We start from the raw sequence: 23,458 nt of genomic DNA on the forward strand, positions 1-23,458 counted from the left end.
TTCTGACCTGAGATCAGATTCATACGAGGTTTCCACTGGACACACACTGGTCTGATTAACCCATTCTGACCTGAGATCAAATTCTAAAAATGTCAGTCGTTCTTCGATTTTTCAAACTACATTGCGGATCCATTGGAACAATTAAGGCATTTGTTTGTCATTTCCTTCAAAGTAACAGTTTTGGACAGACACACACTAGCACAAGGTTTCTATCTGACAGAAAGGGCCTCATGCTGGTCCTAAAATACATTTAAAGACGTAGGCGTGCATTTTATACTTAATGAGCACGCTAAATGTTTTATCTGAAAACAGTTTAGATTACAAACATGCTTCACTTCACCGGCCATCTCTCTCTCTCTCTCTCTCTCTCTCTCTCTCCCTCTCTCTCTCTCTCTCTCTCTCTCTCTCTCTCTCTCTCTCTCTCTCTCTCTCTCCCATGGGCAGCTGAGCCTGCAGGCTAAACACTAGCTCTGCTGCACGCGTGAATCTATTTTGCATCCCAGCATAGGCATGGTAACGCCCCGCCTGCCTCTGATTGGCCTACCGGCACTGCCCGTCTTGACTGTCCTCCGATAGGTGGATATATAGCTATGCTGGATAGTCTGATGCGATTGGTTACTCCGTGTGGTGGGAAATAATACAACATACAAGTACGGTATAATTATGATACGAGAGAAAGAGGCAAACTTGGAATAATTGATTGAACATGTACGCCGTAATATTTCATTTGGTTGTGTTCTAAATAAAGTGTTTGTGTTGATTATTGTGTATAATTTGTAAACTTGAAACATTATTGTACTGTAAAAAGGTCTCTTTTCCCTTCATCTTTATCCTTTTTAGTATAATAGTATTAGTTTACTATAATTAGATTAATACACAATAATCAACGCTTTATTTAGAAATCAAATCATAGTAGGCTACAGCGTACGTGTTCAATCAATTATTCAATCAAAGCAAACAGCATAAACAATATTAGTTTGCCTCTTATACAAAAATAAAAGCAAAGATAATTTAATGTTTGTTTTGGCACCGTTTGTTTTACATCACCTAATCAACATGAGTTAGACTTTAATGTATTAGCGCCCCTCACTTCACACGGGTGTGATTTTTTATTCTCCTTTCTGTGTGTCCATCCAGCTGCAGATGACTCCGCCTCTCCCCGACCTTTAGAGGACGTTGTCAACAATCAAGCGCATCACTTCCTCTCTGTCAAACCTTCCCACACACAGTGCAACATGGGATCTGTAGTCCTCGTCCTTTACTTCCTGCTCTTCCTGATGACATCATCACTATGTGCCAGTGTGGGTGGTCCCAGTCAAGGTAACTTATAACATAGCGGTAACCAGTAGTAAGAGTACTGACAATTGTTATGGAAATCAATATAATGTCCATCCGGGTGAATGTATATCTTAGAAGTTTATTCAGAAGAACAGCAACAAGCAAACAACATCTCTCAGTCCAGCAGGCCTAGCCTGGATCCATCACATTCTCCCTCAGTTCCATCTCTCTCTCGTGGTCTTGCTCCCACCAGTCTCCCGAGCTTCCCTCTAGTCTAGGTCCTTTCTTATACCCCAATACAATCGCTGTCTTGGCTATTGCCCCTCCTCCTGAGACAGGAACTACCTAGTGATACCTATTCAGGCCCAGCAGGGTCTCCTAACCAACAATAGGTGTGACATAGGCTTTTACATACAACTTGATTGGATTGAGACAGGCTTTCAGGCCAAGGTGTCGTTGCTCACAGACACGACCAGACAGATTAGCATGGAACCATATACTATAGCCTATTAAGACATTTGACTCTTCATATTTCCCACAACACATTTTGTGGCATCTTTGGTCTCCGGGGGGGGAGGGTGGGTGGGATTGTTTGTTTTTGTGTTTCTTGCTTTTGCTGTTGTGTTGTTTATATGTGTTTTGTTTTCTTTAGTCATTTATGATGTTAACGTGTCTTATTGTGATTTTATTGTCTTAAATAAAAACCATTTGATAACACAAAAAAAAACTGTGTATGAATGGGGCGTATAGCGGTTGAACCAGCAGAGGATCCTCTCCCGGGTCACACTAGCTAACGGGGAGGATCCCCAGGCGTTCCCTGACCTGCAGCGTGGAGACATAATCCCTCCATCTGGTCCTCGGTCTGCCCCAGCTGGGCCTCGTCACCGTGTTTATCCCATTCTGACCTGAGATCAGATTCATACGAGGTTTCCACTGGACACACACACTGGTCTGACTAACCCATTCTGACCCGAGATCAGATTCTAAAAATGTCAAGTCGTTCTTCGATTTTTCAAAAATAGCAGACCTACAAGCTCGTAGCGCGCCACTCGGTGGCGCGCTATGAGCTTGTAGATCTGCTATTTTTAAATAGCTAAAGCCAAAATGGGTTCCCGTTCAGAATGGGTTATATAGGTTAGAGTCTGCTCTGAGACAATTGTGTGCTTATATTGTGTTTTTTTTTAATGGTGGTGCTTATATTGTATTTTAATATAATAAATGTTCTATTGAGAATTGTTTGACTGGGTTTGAAGGATTGACTAATGAATATGATAGAGTCATTACTCATTATTGTAATTTGTGACTAATGTAATGTTATAATTGGACGAAGCACATTTTGTCCTATAGTTTGTCCTGACTCCTGCCTGCCTTACCTTTGGGACTGCAATGGAAACTCATCTTTTAGAGCGTTTTCTTACTAGTCTCTTACTAGTGTATGGTATTGTGTATATATTGTATTATTACGATGTGGAGTGCAGTGTATGAATAATCACTGCTGTCCTCCTGCCTATAGGTGGCGCCGGCGTGCTGTGTCCGGCTCTGTGTGTGTGCGAGACGCGGCCCTGGTACACGCCACAGTCTGTGTACCATCAGGCGCGCACCGTGGACTGTAACGAGCTGCACCTGCAGATCCTACCCAGGAACGTCTCCGCTGACACACAGGTAGGCCTACACATACAGCAGCAACAGGGAACCCCTTTTGGTGTTAGCATTATGTTATGCTTTAGCTATTGAAAAATAGCAGATCTACAAACTCATAGCGCGCCACCGAGTGGCGCGCTACGAGCTTGTAGGTCTGCTATTTTAGAAAAATAGAAGAACGACTGACATACAGTAGAAACATAGCTTTTTCAGAAAACTGTCAGGATGTAGAAGACATTTTTAGAATCTGATCTCAGTTCAAAATGGGTTAATAGCTGGTCCATAGAAATACATGAAGATGAAATGGATTGATTGATTGATTGATTGATTGATTGATTGATTGATTGATGGTTTGGGTTGCAGGTTCTTCTGCTGCAGAGTAACAACATCTCATCCATCACTACTGAACTCCTGAGTCTGAATAACCTGACCGAGCTGGATCTGTCACAGAACCACTTCAAACAGGTACACATAAGGCACGAACACACACATATTTTTCTCATGTGGTCCTGGTCCCATGTGACAGCAAGTGCCATTTGTAGCATTCGCCGTCTCCAGTGTTGATTTTGACAGTACATTCTTATTTCGTTTTAGTCATAGTCTTTTGAATAAAATTTCATTTAGTTTTAGTCATCTTAAAGTCATCTGAAATGTTTTTTAATTTTTGATGAAATTGTCAATATATCTAGTGTAGTGGCATTTGTTTCCAAAAATATAATGTTCCAAGATTTCTGATAGCCACGTTCGCCAGTTTGACACAGGTTTGAGATGACACGTAATGCACAGGTGGGGGACACTGTATTTGTAAATCCACAGGCAGAAACTGGACCACAGTACTCACAGACAACCATGAAGCAGCGAAGATGTTGGCAATGGAGTTTAGTGAAGAATGTTGCAGTACAGGAAATGCACAAAAAACGAAAATAAAAATAAAGTCCTTTGCTTGCACAAACACAGAATTGTCCTTTGAAATGTTGTCTGATTGTAAAGGTTCCAAAAAACAAGAGAAAACACCCGATAATTGCGGTCAAAACTGTAGAGTTCCACGGGTCAGACTAGCGTCTCAAATCCCTCTTTTCCTCATGTTGCGTAACCAAGCCTAATTCCCCTCCTAGCTGCGCATCAGAAACATTAAATCAAACTTTAGGGGGCGCTCTTTACCAACTGCCAAAGGTTATGTCTAAGCATAGAGAGCTGAAGAACATTAAACATAAATGCAATAAAGAAATACAAGAAAAATAAGAATTACTCATTATAACCACTTTGGCTCTTACATTACCGGCCCCTAATTGAATAGGCAGGAAGCATATCAATTACAAAACACAAAAAACGTATTAAGAGCCAATTTCAACAATCAAATACTTGTTAAACAATGTCTTTCTCTTTCCATCTTGGCCTTTTCTTAAACATCGGCTTCACAGAGCAGGCAAAGCTTGTCAATAGGCCTCTCCAAAGTGTTGGTCTTCGTCTTAATCAGGACTCTGCGGACCAGACCGTTCTTGTCTGGAATAGTCTTTAGAACCCTGCCCATAGTCCATGAGTTACGGGGGGCAGTGTCGTCCACGATCAGGACAACATCGTCCGGTGCCAGGTTCCTCTTGACTTGAGACCATTTTTGGCGTTCTTGTAGAAGGGGCAGATACTCTTTGGCCCACCGCTTCCAGAACAAATCAGCAATATACTGAGTCTGCCTCCAGCGTCGGCGAGCATACAGATCTGCCGTTTGGAACAGCCCTACAGGCATCAATGGCTGTTTCTTCATCAACAACAGGTGATTGGGTGTCAGGGGTTCCAGATCCCCGGGATCCTCTGAAGATGTAGTGATGGGCCTGCTGTTAATGATGGCTTCAGCTTCACATAACACTGTCTGAAGGCATTCATCGTCGAGCGTCTGCTGCTTCAGTACAGAGTGCAGGACCTTTCTCACAGTGCGGATTTGCCTCTCCCAAACTCCGCCATGGTGAGAGCCACTGGGTGGGTTGAAAGACCATTGGATCCCTTTCTGCATAAGCGTATCTTGGATCTTGGCTTGGTTCCATTGCCGTATGGACTCGCGGAGCTCCCGCTCGGCACCAACGAAATTGGTGCCGTTGTCCGATCGTAAAATCTTCACTTGTCCTCTTCGGCACACAAACCTGCGCAGTGCGTTTATGCACGAGTCCGTGTCCAGGGAGTGTGCAACCTCAATATGAACGGCTCTAATAGTTAGGCAAGTAAAGAGCACGCCATACCTTTTCACAATGCTGCGCCCTCTTTTGACCTCAACAGGGCCGAAGTAATCGACCCCCACGTTTGTGAAGGGCGGTTGGTCAGGCAGCACTCTGTCGGGAGGCAAGTTGGACATCTTTTGTTCCCCAACTTTTCCATGATGTCTGCTACAGACAACGCACTTCGTAAGGAGTCTTCTTATTGCTGAGTTCGCTTTGGGGATCCAGTAACTTTGTCTTAGTTCTGAAAGCATGTAGTTTCGGCCAGAGTGCCCAATCCTCTCATGGATGTCTTGCAGGATGAGATTAGCAATATGCATGTCCTTAGACAAAATTATGGGGTGCATAGCCTCTTCCGGCATTGCAGAATTGCAGAGCCTGCCTCCAACCCTGAGCACGCCGTCCTGCAGAATAGGATCCAATTTGTAGGTTGGACTACTTCTCTTGACACTGTCTCCCTGTTTCAGAGCAGACAGCTCTTCGCAAAATCTTTGGTGTTGACTGAAGAGGATAATTTCCTTTTCTGCATCTGCTAAGTCCTTCACAGTGAGAGATTTTCTTTCCAGTGTTCTCTTGTAGTCACACATGCTCTGCTCAACTGCATCCTTTAGCTTTGTAGCGTTGGTGATAGTCTGAGTCATAGTATTTCTGAGCTCCTGTCGTTTTTTGCTGAGCTGCAGAAGGATCTGTTTGAGCTTGAGCAGCCATGCAACGGCCTTCTTCAGTCGAAACCACTTGGAGTAGTGTAGAATCAGTTTGCTCACAGGACTTTCCGCTGTGTGAGTTAGGTTCACATTCACTGTGACTGATTTCCTCAGTTCAATGTCATCAGGCTTGACCTGTTGCAGATCAGGGTATTCAGGCCACTGTTCCTCTGGTGTCTGAAAGTAAGATGGTCCACAGATCCAACTGTGGTTCTTCAAGAAGGTCTCTGCTGTTTGTCCACGTGACGCACAGTCTGCTGGATTCAGTGAGGAGTTGACATACCTCCACTGTGTTGATCTTGTGTTATCCCTGATGACAGCAACTCTGTTAGCGACAAAGGTCTTGAAACGACTTGTTTCACTTGCAAGATACCTTAGCACTGTGGTACTGTCGGTCCAGAAGACTGAGTCCAGCAAATCAAGTTGAAATTCCTTTTTCATCATTTTGTCCACTTTTACAGCTACGACGGCTGCTGTCAGTTCCATGCGTGGAATAGTGGTCTGCTTTAGAGGTGCCACCCTAGACTTTCCCATTAAGAAAGCGCATTGTGACTGACCGTCTTCGTCAACAAGCCGCAGGTAAGACACCGTCCCATATCCATGTTCGCTTGCGTCAGAAAAGTGGTGTAGTTGGGCTGTAGTGTTGGACCCAAAACCAGTAGGCTTGATAGATCTTCTCACACTGAAGTCAGATAGCTGATGAAGGTCTCTCAACCACTTTAGCCATTTCTGCGCAAGTTCCTTTGGAACACCTTCGTCCCATCCTAGTTTGTCTTTGCACATTTGTTGCAAGAGCATCTTTGCAGGTAGGGTGAGTGGAGCCAGAAAGCCTAGTGGGTCGAAGATTGAACTTACGACTGAGAGGACTCCACGTCTTGAGATTGGCTTGTCTGCAATATTGACGGTGAACCTGAATGAGTCGTCTTCAGTGCACCATTGTACACCAAGAGCCCTCTCCACGGGCAGTGCATCTTCACTCAAGTCCAGGTTCTTGAAATCCTTTGCCCTCTCCTCTTCGAGGATCGAGGACATCAGCAAGCGGCTGTTGCTGGCCCACTTTGTTAAGCGAAACCCTCCTGTAGCGCATAGCGCAGTGAGCTCTTGAACCAGAACAACTGCTTCCTCTTCACTTGGAACAGACTTTAAACAGTCATCCACGTAGAAATTTCTGAGAACAGTGTCCACTGTCTCGGTCGATGAGTTGCTTCTGTTGTCCTTGGCTGTCTTTCTAAGTGCAAACGTTGCACAGCTGGGCGATGACTTTGCACCAAAGATATGTACCACCATCTTGTATTCCACCAGGTTCTCTGTGAGGCATCCCTGAGGCCACCACAGAAAGCGCATGAGGTCCGTATCTTCGTCAGGTACCCTGACTTGGTAGTACATTGCTTCGACATCAGCCATGACTGCAACATCTTCCTGTCGAAATCTCAACAACACTCCCACAAGTGAATTTGTTAGGTCTGGACCTTGGAGTAGTATGTCGTTCAGTGAAGTACCTTGAAAGGAAGCAGCGCAGTCGAACACAACTCGCAACTTCTTCTTCTTAGGGTGGTATACCCCATGGTGGGGAATATACCAAGTTCTGCCATCTCGACGACTGTGTTCGTCCTCACGTACCCGAACTGCATGACCTTTGTCGAGCATGTTGTTCACGAAGGTTGTGTATTCCTCGTGAAATTCAGGATTTTTGCTGAGTTTCCTCTTCAAGTTGACTGCACGCTGCACGGCAACGCTCCGATTGTTTGGCAAGGTGAGACTTTGACTCTTCACAGGTAAGTTGAGATAGTAGTGCCCATCAACCTGATGAACAGAGCTTGTCATCTTGTCCATAAACTGATGGTCCTCCAAAGACATCTCCACCTTGTCATCACAGTTCCTCTCAGGAAAGTCATGGTTGTATTGTTGTATGGTTAACTCTTCGATGCTCTGCAGGGAGATCCGATTAACAGTGAACCGTTGCCGTTCATCACTTTCTGAATTGGCATCCTTGTGTTCTTTGAGTGGCCCATTTATGACCCAGCCAAGGGCTGTCTTGACAGCGTACGGTCCGTTGCCCTGACTGTTTATTACTCTCCACGGCTCCATTGCCTTGTGGGCATTGGTCCCAATCATGAGTCCCACCTTGGCATCAATGTATGGCAGTTTCACCTCTCTCAAGTACGGCCATCTGTCTACATCCCTCTGCAAAGGAATGTTCTGTCTGCTCACTGGTATCTCCTTCTGTGTGAACACTTTAGGCAGGTCTATGAAGTTGTTTTCTTCTAGACTGCTCACTTCCATATCAGAGAGCACATGGCTGTCAATGCTCCCTTTTAGATTCATGGTTTGCAGAATAATCTCTGTCTTTCTGCCAGTAAGGTTCAGCTGCCTGGCTAAGTCTTCGGTGCAAAACGTACCTGTGCTGCCCGGGTCCATAAAGGCATAAGTCTCCACTGACTTCGGACTTTTCTTGGATTTGACACGGACAGGCACTATAGCGAGGATTCCATCTCCATTACCGGCCTCAGTGTACGCACTGGTTTCTTCATGTACAGACACAACAGATCTTGAGGTGGTTTGTTCTCTCTCTCCATTGTCAGCGTTCTCACTGAAACTTTGTGCTGGCTTGGATATATGGAGCAGACTGGGGTGTTTCCCAGAGCACACTTGGCAGCTTGCCTTCTTTGTACACTCTGAACTTCGGTGTCCCTTAACTAAACATCCAAAACAGAGTCCAGACCTTTTCAAAAACTCAACTTTGTCGTTGTGTGGTTTGTCACGGAAGGAGTGACAGACCTCCAAAGCATGGCTCTTTCCACAGAATAGGCAAGGCTCGACAAGAGCCACATTGAAAGGGGTAGTGTCATTCTTTGTCTTAGGAGGGCGCTGTGCTTGTTCTTCACTTGAGACGTTTGTAGCAAAGCTACTCCTTTTAGTTTCACCTTTATTGAAACCTTTCGCTGGTGCTGTGTTTTTGTCTCTTCTTTCCGCAGCAGGTCCAGCGTCTGCAATATTCCCGAAGAGCGGGTCCATGATGACTTTAGCCTGCCTGTCAATGAACCTGACTAAGTCCGAAAACTTGGCTCGTCCCCGTCCTCTCTCTTGGAGGTCGAAAGCGGCACCTCTCCATCTCTCACGGAGTTTGTAAGGGAGCTTTGAGATGATGGCTCTCATGTTAGCAGGGTTGTCCATCTCATCCATGTATTCAATATCCTCCATAGCATTGCGACATGACACAAGAAACAGCGAGAAAGAGTGCAGTGATTTGCCATCTTCTGACTTTATTGAAGGCCACTGGAATGCCTTCTCCATGTAAGCAGTGGCGATCTTTAACTCGTTTCCATAATGTTCGGTGAGTAGCTTCATTGCTTCTTTGAAACCGCGCGTAGATGTCATATGTTGGCAGCTCCTGATGAGATCTCTCGGCTCTCCCAGAGTATATTGTTCTAGGTAGTAGAGCTTGTCTGCATCGTTCTGTGTCTTTGATTCAATTGCGTGTTCAAACGCTCTCATAAAAGATCTGTACTGGAGCGGGTCGCCATGGAACACTGGGATGCTCACTTGAGGAAGGTGAGAAATCTGTTGTTGCCTTGCAAGCATCTCCGTGATGTCGTTCTGCCTCTGCATCACTTTAACTATGTTTCCCATTCCATCATCGTGTTGCTGCTCACCATAGGCGTACTCCTGCCTTGGTGGCGGATCCTGATATCTCACAGACCTGACATCAGCAAAGCCAGGTATGTACTGTGGTACTGAGCCCGTCGTCTTGCGTCTGACATCGGCGGCGAGTGGCAATGAGCCCATCTGCCTTTGCAGGTGATTAGGAGCCGAAGTAGCACCCTCTTCAGGCTTCACCTGTCTTAGCAATAAGCCTGTGTTTCTTTGCAGCTGCGCAGGAGCAGAAGTAGCACCCTCTTCAGGCTTCACCTGTCGTTGCATGTTATGCTGTGGGGATTCAAACTCTGAATAAACCTTGATTTTTGCAGTGGACACTGCAATAGCAGTTTCCATTTGCAACTGTGCCATTTTAGCATTTAGTTGTGCTTGTTGCAACTCCAATTCTTGTTGTTTCTGTATGGCAGCTGCCTCTGCAATTAGTGCTGCCCTGTTGGCTTCTTCCCTAAAACGAGCTGAGGAAGCTGCTGAAGCACCGCTGTGCCGGGAAGAACCACTGACAGTACTGGATTTGCCCGTTTTGCGTTTTAATGTGGGCACCTCAGAGACCACAGAGACACTGTCCATGGGAGTCACTTCTTCGTCATATTTCTGTGCCGTTGTAAGCCGTCTTTGTTTGGCTTCCACTATCCGTTCATTTGTCTTCTTGATAAAGTCATGAAAATAGTCTAATTTCGGTTGAAACCATTGTTCTTGGTCTGCATCTTGCTCTTCCTGAATAATGAAAGGCACCACGGCTTTGTTTGCTTCAATGAAACCTTCAAGGATTTGTTGTAGGTTTATTAAATGTACATCTTCAATTTCCTCCACATTGTAGTCATGTTCCATGAACATTTCAATTTCCTTCTCCTTTGCAGTAAATGCTCTGAGCTTGGCTCTCCTTGCATATATGAGCCTGTGCAGTTTGTCTTCTAGAGCCTTAGGGGTAGGTTTTGGTTCCCTCTTGTGGCCAGGGTCGACCGCTGCATCATCTTGCTGCTCTGAATGCATCGTGCTTTCGCCTTCCATAATGACGTCACCAGCTTTACGTTAAACCGAGCTACTTATGACAGTTTTCCACAAAATCGAATATTATCTTCAATTAAACAGTCACAAGTTCCACAAAAACGGTTTCAGACATGCTGCTGGGTGCATATGTTGCTCAGAAGGCACTTTCTAGAGTTTTCCAATCATGTGGAAATAGTTTTGACTAATGTAGTGGCATTTGTTTCCAAAAATATAATGTTCCAAGATTTCTGATAGCCACGTTCGCCAGTTTGACACAGGTTTGAGATGACACGTAATGCACAGGTGGGGGACACTGTATTTGTAAATCCACAGGCAGAAACTGGACCACAGTACTCACAGACAACCATGAAGCAGCGAAGATGTTGGCAATGGAGTTTAGTGAAGAATGTTGCAGTACAGGAAATGCACAAAAAACGAAAATAAAAATAAAGTCCTTTGCTTGCACAAACACAGAATTGTCCTTTGAAATGTTGTCTGATTGTAAAGGTTCCAAAAAACAAGAGAAAACACCCGATAATTGCGGTCAAAACTGTAGAGTTCCACGGGTCAGACTAGCGTCTCAAATCCCTCTTTTCCTCATGTTGCGTAACCATTAACCAAGCCTAATTCCCCTCCTAGCTGCGCATCATAAACATTAAATCAAACTTTAGGGGGCGCTCTTTACCAACTGCCAAAGGTTATGTCTAAGCATAGAGAGCTGAAGAACATTAAACATAAATGCAATAAAGAAATACAAGAAAAATAAGAATTACTCATTATAACCACTTTGGCTCTTACATCTAGTCTTAAATTTGGCCATCATACGCTAGTTCTCTCTTTCTCTCTCTCTCCCTCTCTCTCTCTGTCTCTCTGCCTCTCTCTCTCTCCCTCTCTCTCTCTCTCCCCCTCTCTCTCCCCCTCTCTCTCTCTCTCTCCCTCTCTCTCTGCCTCTCTCTCTCTCTCTCCATAAGGTTGGGTCCATGGGTCTGGGCTCTCTCAGTCAGCTGGTGACTCTGTATCTGGAGGAGAACCAGGTGGAGGAGCTGGAGGACTTCTGTGTGAGGAACCTGTCCAGCCTGGAGGAGCTGTACATGAACCACAACCACATCACCACCATCTCCCCGCAGGCCTTCAGCGGCCTCACCAACCTGCTCAGGTACTGTATATACAGTAGACTCTACTGTACATGAACCACAACCACATCACCACCATCTCCCCGCAGGCCTTCAGCGGCCTCAGCAACCTGCTCAGGTACTGTATGTAGCTGTAGGCTACACCCCTACACCCCAGGCCTCTTCTCTTCTCTTCTCTTCTCTTCTCTTCTCTTCTCTTCTCTTCTCTTCTCTTCTCTTCTCTTCTCTTCTCTTCTCTTCTCTTCTCTTCTCTTCTCTTCTCTTCTCTTCTCTTCTCTTCTCTTCTCTCTCCTTTGTCTCTTCAAACCACGTGACTCTCATTAAAAATGAATTGGACCTGTTCTACCGCTCCGTCTTTGATAACATTCTGATAAGACGGCCGTCTCAATAGTGTGAGCGGTCGCCTTATCCTCTCCTCCCCTCCGCCATGCAGGCTCCATCTGAACTCCAACCGTCTGGTGGCCATCGACAGCCGCTGGTTCGAGTCCCTGCCCTCTCTGGAGATCCTGATGATCGGAGAGAACCCCATCCTGGGTCTGGAGGAGAAGAACTTCCTGCCGCTGTCGCGCCTCCACAGCTTGGTTCTGGCCGGGATGGGTCTGAACGAAGTCCCTGCCGGAGCCTTCCTGGGTCTGGACTACCTGGAGAGTCTGTCCTTTTACGACAACAAACTCAGGTTAGCAAAATGTATGCTTCTTTACTTGACTTGACGTCACTCTCCCCATGTCACATGTTGGGAGTTGGTGCATGGGGCAGGCGTTGCCACGCATGTTCACAGAGGTGCATTTCAAACCACAACACTTTCGTATAGCCGTCGATGCAGCTCAAAACTAATGTTTGGGACAACCATCGCACCATTTAGTTAGTTAGTTTAATTTATTATCCACGTGTGGAAATTTGTCTTCGGTCTCAACAACACAAAAACAAACAGTTACAACAACAGCAACAACACTTACACAATTATTTTCTCATGGCAAAATACATTGGAAAAACAACAAATCTAGCGAGACATGGTTCATTTAGTGCCTTAATGGCATTTGGGATGAAGGAATTTTAAAAAAATTTAGCTTTTGGTACTTTGTACCGTCTACCAGAGGGAAGTAGTTCGAACTCCTTGCAGAGTGGATGAGAGGAGGTCGTTTGCTATCTTGACAGCTTTTCTACCAAGTAAGAAAGTCCTAACCGTTGGTTTTAAAATGTTCTCTCAAATTCCACCTTTAAGGCCAAATGTCTCCAGGTCTGTTGAAGCTTTGGGACATTTGAAGGCCTGTCAACAATTATGACATTTTACTTGACGATTGATTGTCGCTCAAATCATTGAGATTAATGTTTGAAAATATATGAACATTTTCAACATGGAAATGATTATGACCATTGTGAACAGAGGTTTTTCGATGCGATTATGTAATAATTGTGACAGGCCCAAACATTTGACCAACAATGTTTCCACCCCCTGTACACCACTGTCTGTTAGCCCATTTTGGGCGGGAACCCCTTTTGGTGTAAGCATTATGTTATGCTTAACATAATGCGACCTTCCTCAGGCCTGAGGAAGGTCGCAAGACCGAAACGTTGCTCAATAAAATGCTCTGAACCAGCAAGTGGCAGTGTGCGGATGTCCCTCCTTTCACATTGTATACTCTCTGTCATCATCGCACCTGCTCCAAATTGCCTGCCGAAGAACGACTGACATAGAAACATAGCTTTTTCAGAAAGCTGTCAGGATGTAGAAGACATTTTTAGAATCTGATCTCAGGTCAGAATGGGGTAAGAAGTCTGGACCAGAGAGGAAGTGTGTGACGTGTGGGCAGCAGTAAAGCTGACAGCTGATTGGGTTAATGTTGTCCATCAGGTCCATTCCACGGGACGCTCTGAGCGTCATTCCTAACCTCAAGTTCTTGGATCTGAACCGCAACCCCATCAGTCGGATCCAACAGGGAGACTTCCAGAACCTGCTGCACCTAGAAGAACTCAGGTGTGTGTGTGTGTGTGTGTGTGTGTGTGTGTGTGTGTGTGTGTGTGTGTGTGTGTGTGTGTGTGTGTGTGTGTGTGTTGTGTGTGTGTGTGTGTGTGTGTGTGTGTGCGCGCGTTGTACCATGAAAACACATGCCATGATTGTGTAATTGTATCTCTACTTCACCTATAATATTTGTGTCCTTGTATGCATCTGCTTTGTGTGGACATAAATAAATGGTTAGAATGTGTGTCTGTTTGTGTGGAGTCATGGTTATAGGTCAGTAACTCAGAGAGTGTACAAATGGAACCACACTGTCTGAATTAAAAAAACTGTCGAACACTCTGTTAACAGTGCAGAACTTGAAGATGGAACGCTTACAGAAAACTGTGTGTGTCTCTCTGTCTCTCAGCCTTGTGTGTGTGTGTGTGTGTGTGTGTGTGTGTGTGTGTGTGTGTGTGTGTGTGCGTGTGTGTGTGTGTGTGTGTGTGTGTGTGTGTGTGTGTGTGTGTGTGTGTGTGCGTGTGTGCGTGCGTGTGCTTGAATCGGCTATCGATCAATCAGTTGATCAATTAGTAATTAGGCCGTTGACGTTGCACCTGTCACTCCAAGTGTCTGAGGGTGAGAGAGAGTCAGCCCAGCTGACTGAATGATGGATCACATAATCAATGGCTGTGATTTGTGTGTATTTGTTGCAGCCTGAACAACATGGAGGAGTTATTGATCCTGGAGAGAGGAGCGTTCCAGAACCTCCCTGAGCTGGCCAAACTAGAGCTGTACAACAACCCCAAACTGTCCTACATCGACCCCAGTGCCTTCAGGTAACCCCAAACTGTCCTACATCGACCCCAGTGCCTTCAGGTAACCCCAAACTGTCCTACATCGACCCCAGTGCCTTCAGGTAACCCCAAACTGTCCTACATCGACCCCAGTGCCTTCAGGTAACCCCAAACTGTCCTACATCGACCCCAGTGCCTTCAGGTAACCCCAAACTGTCCTACATCGACCCCAGTGCCTTCAGGTAACCCCAAACTGTCCTACATCGACCCCAGTGCCTTCAGGTAACCCCAAACTGTCCTACATCGACCCCAGTGCCTTCAGGTAACGCCTTTCTGTCTCCGAGTAGCCAATAGGCCTGACGTCACTCGCTCATCCCCTGGTTTGCGGAAGTAATAATTTCTCTTTGGAGAATAACATTGGCTCATCTTAAAATCCATCTCATACTGTATACTGTAAGATAAGATTAAAATCCATCTCATACTGTATACTGTAAGATAAGATTAAAATCCATCTCATACTGTATACTGTAAGATAAGATTAAAATCCATCTCATACTGTAAGCATTGTGATCCGATAATGTCGGCAGTAACTTTAGCGTTTTCTCGCAGTCGTTTAAAGTTTAGAATCAATATATATATACATTTTTTCATGTCAGAATGACTGATCACAAAATCAAATCAATCACAATATAATTATGAATCGAATCAGCACCCAGGTATCTAATATCCATATGAGTGAAACCGCCGGGATCATTTGTTTATTTTTGGACCACAGTTCTTTGACGCAATTAAAAAAAGAGTCTGGGAATTCAAAATGGGGGGGAAACGTGTTGGATGTGAAATTACGTCACACTTACGCTCTATGGCTTCGTGCACTGACAGGTTTTCCTGATTGCTTTTGGTAAATATAACTTCTGTCCCCATTCTCCACACATTAAAGCAGAGATCCACAGACAGAAGAGCTATACGGGAATAATAATAATAATAATAACAACAATAATAAATAAATAACGCATTATAGACCCAACCTTAATGTACGGTATAGTAACCATGTAGTCTTTGTATTCTCCAGTGGCGATGAGCACATTCACACATTGCACGTTTTCCACTTATGCAACGCTAAAGAGCTCTCCTCTCCCACACACTGGTCCAGATATAGCATCGTGTTGTATTTAGCCTCTCTGAGACTATTGCATAGTGAAAGAAATATATATATTATTTCATGAAAGGTCAGTCACTTCTCTTCACCCTGCATGGCATCGGACCTGCGTGGGATTAAACTACATTTACAGTATAACCCTGCCAGCCAATGTTCTGATACTCTATGCCTACAGTAGATGCCTACGCACTACGCACTCTGCTCTCCTCTGTAACAACGTGCCGTGGTGTGAGTTTGTAGATCAGCTATATGTTCACTACTTCGTAAAAACGTTTTTAGCCTAACCCGAACCCGTTTCTAGTATTGAGACTTTTGTCAGTGATATTAGACATTAGTGCAAAAAGAATATCAGCGCGTTGTACATGAGATAAAGGTATAAAGGTTCCTTCCACGTGCTACGTCCAACCAGGGAAACTCCCCCCTGTCAGGTGTAAAGGAGCAACTTAGACACTCAGGCATGAAGGAAGCATGAGTTCAAGTCCGTTGCTCTCCCCTTGTCCCCCATATATGGGGACTAGGTTGGTGGAGGGTGTGTAGAGCCCAGGATCACATTAGATGATTGACACAGGGGTGAAAAATGGGTTACGATAAAAAATATATTTATATATATATATATTTTGTATGTCTAGGGGTATAGCAATATAGTAATAATGAAAACGAGTGAATAACAAACAATAAGACAATGATAACAGTGACATGCAGCAGTTAGTGACTTTGGTTTAGCCAGATGTGCTTGGCTCTTCTGTCCACTGGCTGGCCCTCAGGTGCCACACATTATTGTCCTGCCAAAAAAGTGCAGGTTTGTCTTACATTTTAGGGAAGAGTGAAGCCCAACACACACACCACCTGTTCACGGCACAGTGTTGCCGCGCGTCATAGCCGCACAGCAAACACCCACAGGACGCGGCGCGTCCTGTGGGTGGAGGCTGACCGGCAACGCCTGGAAAATAGAACAGCGGCGTTATCGGAGAGTCAGGCAAGGCGTGAACGCGCACCAGCGCACGTTCACGGAGGCGGCTGTTTTGACGCGCGGCGTTCACAGACGGTGTGTGTTGGGCTTGATGCTCTAATCAATGTCTTTATATTTGTAATAGGGCCGGGACTAATTGCGATTGATTTAGATTAATTAACTACAGAAAAATTAATCGCACCTTTTTTTTCAGTAGTACTGAAAACTGGAAATAATAAAAAGTCACCCCATTTTGTGTTGCCTAGAACTGGAGGTCTGACAAAAAACAGTAACAATGTGAAGTAAGCTTTGTGATGTCACTGAGATGTACTTGTTACTGTTACTAATTTTTTTCCAGACCTCCAGTTCTAGGCAACACAGAATGGGGTGACTTTTTATTATTATTTCCACAACAGGTATATTAATGACAGTAAAATGTTGAAAATGAGTGGTATCCTGTAGTCACTATATTCATTGATTCACTGGGATACCAAAAAACATTTAAAAAAATGGTTTCTCGCTGTTCTCAGGTTGAATATTGATATGCGATTAAAATGTGATTAATCTAGATTAATTAACTACAAAGCCTCTGATTAATTAGATACATTTTTTTAATCGAGTCCCAGCTCTATGTAACACTCTCTCTCTCTCTCTCTCTCCCTCCCCCCCCCCCTCTCTCCTCCTCCTCCTCCTCAGTGACATGTCGTCCATCCGTATCCTGCTCCTCCACAACAACCAGCTGAGCCTCCTCTCCTCCTCCCTCCTCTCCTCCCTGTCCTCCCTGGAGGAGCTGTCTCTCCACTCCAACCCGCTGCGCTGTGACTGCCTGGCCACCTGGGGCCCTCACCTGGGCAACCAGTCCAGCATCAAGCTCCTGGAGTCGCCCATCACCCTCTGCTCCTCTCCGGCCAACCTGATTGGCCGGGAGCTGCAGGAGGTGGTGTCCATTGGCTGGGGGGCCGCCGACGGGGGCGGGACCGGGGCCAACAGCTGCCTGCCGAGGATCTCCTCCTATTCGTTCCCGCCGGCGATGAACGTCACGGCGGGCCGGCCAATCACGCTGGAGTGTTGGGCGGATGCCGACCCCGCCCCCCAGTTCTATTGGGTCACCCCCACGGGAGACAAGGTGGGTGGGCCTGGAGGTGTGCCCCTTACCCCTTACCCCTTATCCCTAAACTTATTTACCATTTTTCACTATTTTAGTGAAAATTAAAAAATAGTTCAACTATAGCCAATCTACATCGACACGTTGTTAGCTTGTAGATCGGCTATTTGTACTATTTTAAAATGTTTTAAAATAGTAAAAAAAATGGCAAATAAGTTTAGGGATAAGGGGTAAGGGACCAAGTATAGACCCCTGGAGGACCCCGGTCAATAAACTATATAGTGTCATTGTTGACATTATTATAAACAATTTACTAGTTTTTACAGGTAAAACTAGTAAAACTGCTCTGCCCATGCCGGAAACACACAGACTTCGAGGCTAATAGGCTTTGTCTTTGTTCTTCGGTGTCAAGCAATGGAAACAGCGTTTCCAGACCTGAGCCGAACAGCCTTTTCTGGGTTTTTAGACAGTTGGTGGATGGAAAAGTAGCTCCACCCACACGGCTGAATGCCGCGACGGCCAGATTCCCGGCAGTCAGCCGCGTGGGTGGAGCTTAATTTCCGTCCACCAGCTGTCTATAAACACCCGGAAAAGACGCTGGCCGACAGAGAAAACGGCCGTGCCCGTCAGGTCGGTCTGGCTACGGCTAAAACATCATCTTCTTTCCCTTTTCTCAACCGTCAGGTGACGTCAGAGGCCGTGGCAGCACCAATCATATCGGAGCACGGGCGCGGCTTAACCATGAACAGGAGGAAGCAGCGCGTGTCTGAACCGGGAGCGCTGATTATTGAACGTGTGGAGCCGACAGACGCAGGTACGGTACCTCACCTGGTATGTTACCTCACCTGGTACGGTACCTCACCTGGTATGTTACCTCACCTGGTATGGTACCTCACCCGGTATGGTACCTCACCTGGTATGGTACCTCACCTGGTACCTCACCTGGAATATAACATAATAATACTGAAACCAATCAGGTACGGTACCTCACCTGGTATGGTACCTCACCTGGAATATAACATAATAATACTGAAACCAATCAGGTATGGTACCTCACCTGGTATGGTACCTCACCTGGTATGGTACCTCACCTGGAATATAACATAATAATACTGAAACCAATCAGGTATGGTACCTCACCTGGTATGGTACCTCACCTGGAATATAACATAATAATACTGAAACCAATCAGGTATGGTACCTCACCTGGTATGGTACCTCACCTGGTATGGTACCTCACCTGGAATATAACATAATAATACTGAAACCAATCAGGTACGGTACCTCACCTGGTATGGTACCTCACCTGGTATGGTACCTCACCTGGAATATAACATAATAATACTGAAACCAATCAGGTATGGTACCTCACCTGGTATGGTACCTCACCTGGTACCTGGAATATAACATAATAATACTGAAACCAATCAGGTACGGTACCTCACCTGGAATATAACATAATAATACTGAAATCAATCTCTGACGTCCTTTCATCAGGGATGGAAGAACGACTTCCGTGTTTTACTCAAGTAAAAGTATCAATACCCTGTTGTAGAAATAGTCTACAAGTTCAGTATTCAAAATTACTAAAAGTATTGCCATCGAAATACAGGCTACTTATAAAAGGGAAAGTACACGTTATGCATAAGGTCCCATTTCACAGCTTTACAAATGTATACAAATGTACACAAATGTACACAAATGTACACAAATGTATACACATCCTTATCTACAAGCCTGGGCCTGGTACTAATGCATGTACCAGGATAGCAATACAAAGAGTATTTAGTTAGTGGTGTTAGTTCTACTAGTATTTAACCCATTTTGGTGTTAGCACTATGTTATGCTTTAGCTATTGAAAAATAGCAGAGCTCATAGCTCAAGCTCGTAGCGCGCCACCGAGTGGCGCGCTACGAGCTTGTATATCTGCTATTTTTGAAAAATCGAATAGCGACTGACGTAGAAGACATTTTTAGAATCTGATCTCAGGTCAGAATGGAAAACTGTCAGGATGTAGAAGATATTTTTAAAATCTGATCTCAGGTCAATTAAGTACATGTATCTCCCTCCCTCTCTCCAGGTCTGTATACATGTGTAGCGTGGAACGCAGAAGGAGCTGACACCAGGAGTGTGTCTGTGTCTGTTGACCACCAGGGCGTGTTGTCCGACCAGGGGAGCAGGCAGCGAGACGATCCCAGCCGAGAGGAGCCGTGGCTGGGGAACTCCTCCAGCCCGGCAGGGGGCTCGCTGGTGGTCCTGGCCAAGGTATACAGACTGCTGCTATTGTGTTTTAATAAGAGGTGCAACAGTTAAATAATCCATTTTTATAACAAAAACATTTAATCACAAAAATATGGATTGAATAATCGCAATGCTTGCAGCCCTAGTAGCCTAAGTGAAGCGATCCATGTATGGTGTCAGGTGGTGATAGATTGTAAAACAAAAATACTTCGCATGGATGCACCTGGGACGTATCCTCAGTGATGTATCCTGAGGTCATCGGGGTCTCAGCCGGGGTGATCAAGTCCAGACTTACGTCCCAGTAGCTACCCTCGATCAGTCCCATTAGGGAAAAACCAGGGCCACACAATCCGTTCCTCCTGAACTATACTCTGCCGGGACTGGGAGGTACCATTCTGGCGTGTGGAAGGACTAGGGCCTAGTCCTTCCACACGCCTAGTCACTAGGCTTTGTGGGTTGACTCCTGTCCGGGCCCCTCCTGCTCTCACCAGGTCCAGCCACTGTGCGTTGCACCAGATTCCCAGCACAGGCACTTTATTCAGGAATGGTGGATTCTCGAGCCGCAACGGTTTCCGCAGGCTACACCTTAGTAATGTTGTTCTCCCTGTGTGGTGTGTCAAGACGGTGGTGATAGAGTGTGATGGTGTTCTTACAGGTGGTCCATGCCCAGTCTGTGGTGTTGGAGTGGAGGTTGTATCCCAGCAGGGAGGCTTCGTCTGGAGACCTGCCCGTCCCTCTGCCACGCTGGACCAGCGCCACGGTGCACATAGACAACCCTCAGATCAGCTACACCGCCAAGGTTACCAATCAATCCATCAATCAATCAATCAATCAATCCATCCATCCATCCATCCATCCATCCATCAATCAATCCATCCATCCATCCATCCATCCATCCCTCTCTCAGTTAAATCGTCTGCTCTTCTGAGAGTCAGGAATTAGACAACAACCATGCAGCAGTTGAGTTAACACTAGCATGTCTGAGAGGTCATTTTGACAATTTTTTTATTATTTTGAAGTTGATTATCTTTGGCCCATGAAGCTTTCAGAAGGTTCCCCTTCCATGACCATCATCATCCATCACCATTCTATCATCTCAGACATTTTTGACATCTGAAAAAAATTCTATATTCTAAAACTTAAGCACATGCTAATTTAGCAGATTTTACTTCAGACATGCTAGTGACTCCCAACAACTGAATAATCACGTCTCTCTCTCTCTCTCTCTCTCTCTCTCTCTCTCTCTCTGTCTCTCTCTCTCTCTCTCCCTCTCTCTCAGGTGCCGGTGGACGTCCAGGAGTACAACCTGACGCACCTCCTTCCCTCCACCCAGTACCAAGTCTGTCTGACGGTCTCCTCCTCCCCTCTCTCCTCCTCCTCCTCCTCCTCCTCCTCTCCTCCACCTCCTCCTCCTCCTCCTGCTCCCCCTCGCCCCTCCTCCTCCTCCTCCTCCCCGTCCCCCTCCCCCTCCTCTGCGTTCTCCTCCCCCTCTCCTCCGTCCTTCCACACCTCCTCCTGTCTGAACTTCACCACCAAGGACTCTGGGTTCTCCGTCCAGGTGGTGGCGTCTCAGCACGTCAGCAGCCGGCGTGTGGCGCTGGCGGCCGTCATGGGTGAGTGAAATGTGTACATTTGCGGGAAACGCTTTTGGTGTTTTAAGCATTATGTTATGCTTTAGCTGTTGAAAAATAGCAGATCTACAAGCTGGAACCTGGTCCCTGGAACTACATATTTTGAGATGGGGGTCCGTGGCCCAATAGAGATAATTCTGAGTGTCCTTGACATGAAAAAGGTTGAGCACCACTGACATAGAAACATAGGTTTTTCAGATTTTTTTATTTTTTTATTTTATCGACCAAAATGGGTTAACCTTTTTTGTTACCATCTAAGACAGTGGTTCCCAAAGGGGTCCTTGAGGGAGTTCCAGGGGGTCCCCAGCTAAATGATAGTTACAGTAGGAACCAAATGGACCCTTATGGGTCTGTAACTGAGAGTGTACAAATGGAACCAAATTGACCCTGACAGCTCCATTTGCTTCCATTTGTACACTCTCAGAGTTAAATTAACATTGATTTTACAATATAAATTGGGGGTCCCAGAGATAGAAATGCCATTAAATGGGGGTCCGTAGAATAATAATGCTGAAAAACTGAAACTTGGAAATGCTCCAGTAAAGTAAAGAATACCTCAAATTGTACCTAAGTACAGTACTTGAGTAATGTAGTTAGTTACTTAATAGCGCTGGTTTTGACAGGCCATGACTGCAGGTCACATCAATGATTACACAGACACAGCATCAGGAAATGTCCAGAATCTTCCGATGGCCACAATTTGATATATTGTGATATCATCAAGATCAAGATGTATCTGTTACATCTTGTTTGAGTGCTTAAGAGTACAATTGTTCTTGTTCCTCAGACACTGTGGCAGCAATACTAGTAAACAAATAACGAAGAAATAAAACATGAATAATCAAAGGAAAGTTGCAATAGTTCATGTGTGCAATGTGTTCTTTTGTTCATGTTGCATATTTTGTCCGTTTTGCAGGACCACATTATAAAAGGTGTTTCACTTTTTAATGTATATCCTGGTTTTAAGTTATATTGTGATTACTTGTATTTATTTCACCGAAATGGAATTGAATCAAAATAGTCTTTTTTCACAATATCTATCTGTGGAACCGAGTAAAATCAAATGTAATGTTTCAACTCTATACAATTCCAAGAGCTTATCAGGGTGGGAGGTCCCCAGTTCATTTATGATTATTTTGGGAGGTCCCTAGTTTCATATATGATTATTTTGGGAGGTCCCCAGTTAATTTATGATTATTTTGGGGGGTCCCTAGTTTCATATATGATTATTTTGGGAGGTCCCCAGTTAATTTATGATTATTTTGGGGGGTCCCTATAGTTTCATATATGATTATTTTGGGAGCTCCCCAGACCCGGAGTCCCCAGTCCAAATATGATTATTTGGAGGGTGTTAATGTGTACATATGTCCATGTGTCTGTCACCCAGTCAAAAAACACTTGAAGGACAGCTAGGGCCTTATAAGATGAATACAAAAGTTATATCAACTTCTTAATACTGTCCAATACAGGGGGGGGCAAATTATGACAGGCAGTTACTGCCCTCAATTATGTCCATGTGTCCGTCCCCCAGGCTAAGTGTTAATGTGTCCATATGTCCATTATGTCCATGTGTCCGTCCCCCATGCAGGCTCCATGTTCGCTCTGTCCCTCATGTCTCTGCTGCTGGTGTTCATGGGACGCCGCGTCCCCGGCAAGGGACACTCCCTGAAGACGTACGTCCAGCACGCCACGTCCATCCCCCTGAACGAGCTGTACCCGCCCCTCATCACGCTGTGGGAGAAGGATAAGGATGAGAACCGGGAGGAGGAGGACGAGGAGGACGAGGAGGAGAGGAGGGAGGAAGAGGCCCGGAGCGGAGGGGGGGGCGCGGGGGGCCAGATCGACACCTCCAAGACCTACATGTGGTAGACTGAGGACCGAGGGACGGATGCAAGGGCCGACCGGGTGGAGGGATGGAGGGAGTGGAACGATGCAAGGGCAGACCGGGTGGAGGGACACTTCTCTGACTTCCTGATTTAGTGAAGAACATTTGAGGTTTTTCTGACCGATGGATGGATGGATGGATGGACATC

At 45.5% G+C, this 23,458-nt stretch overlaps 1 protein-coding gene across 1 annotated transcript; it reads left to right on the forward strand.

Annotated features, from left to right (window-relative positions):
• Positions 1-1,235: 1,235 nt before the first annotated feature.
• LOC308316181 (leucine-rich repeat neuronal protein 1) lies at positions 1,236-23,294 on the forward strand (the record flags this gene model as incomplete). The annotated part of the gene is made up of 13 exons (XM_080764615.1): positions 1,236-1,320; positions 2,792-2,940; positions 3,283-3,384; positions 11,446-11,630; positions 12,041-12,283; positions 13,460-13,582; positions 14,260-14,382; positions 17,145-17,574; positions 18,238-18,367; positions 19,634-19,818; positions 20,450-20,593; positions 21,074-21,407; positions 23,014-23,294. The coding sequence occupies 13 exons, from the start codon at positions 1,236-1,238 to the stop codon at positions 23,292-23,294; spliced, it is 2,514 nt and encodes an 837-aa protein (XP_080620741.1).
• Between the last annotated feature and the right edge of the window lie 164 nt (positions 23,295-23,458).

Source organism: Protomyctophum bolini (genome assembly GCF_963924005.1).
Source record: "Protomyctophum bolini genome assembly, chromosome: 5".
In the NCBI taxonomy this organism is placed as follows: domain Eukaryota; kingdom Metazoa; phylum Chordata; class Actinopteri; order Myctophiformes; family Myctophidae; genus Protomyctophum; species Protomyctophum bolini.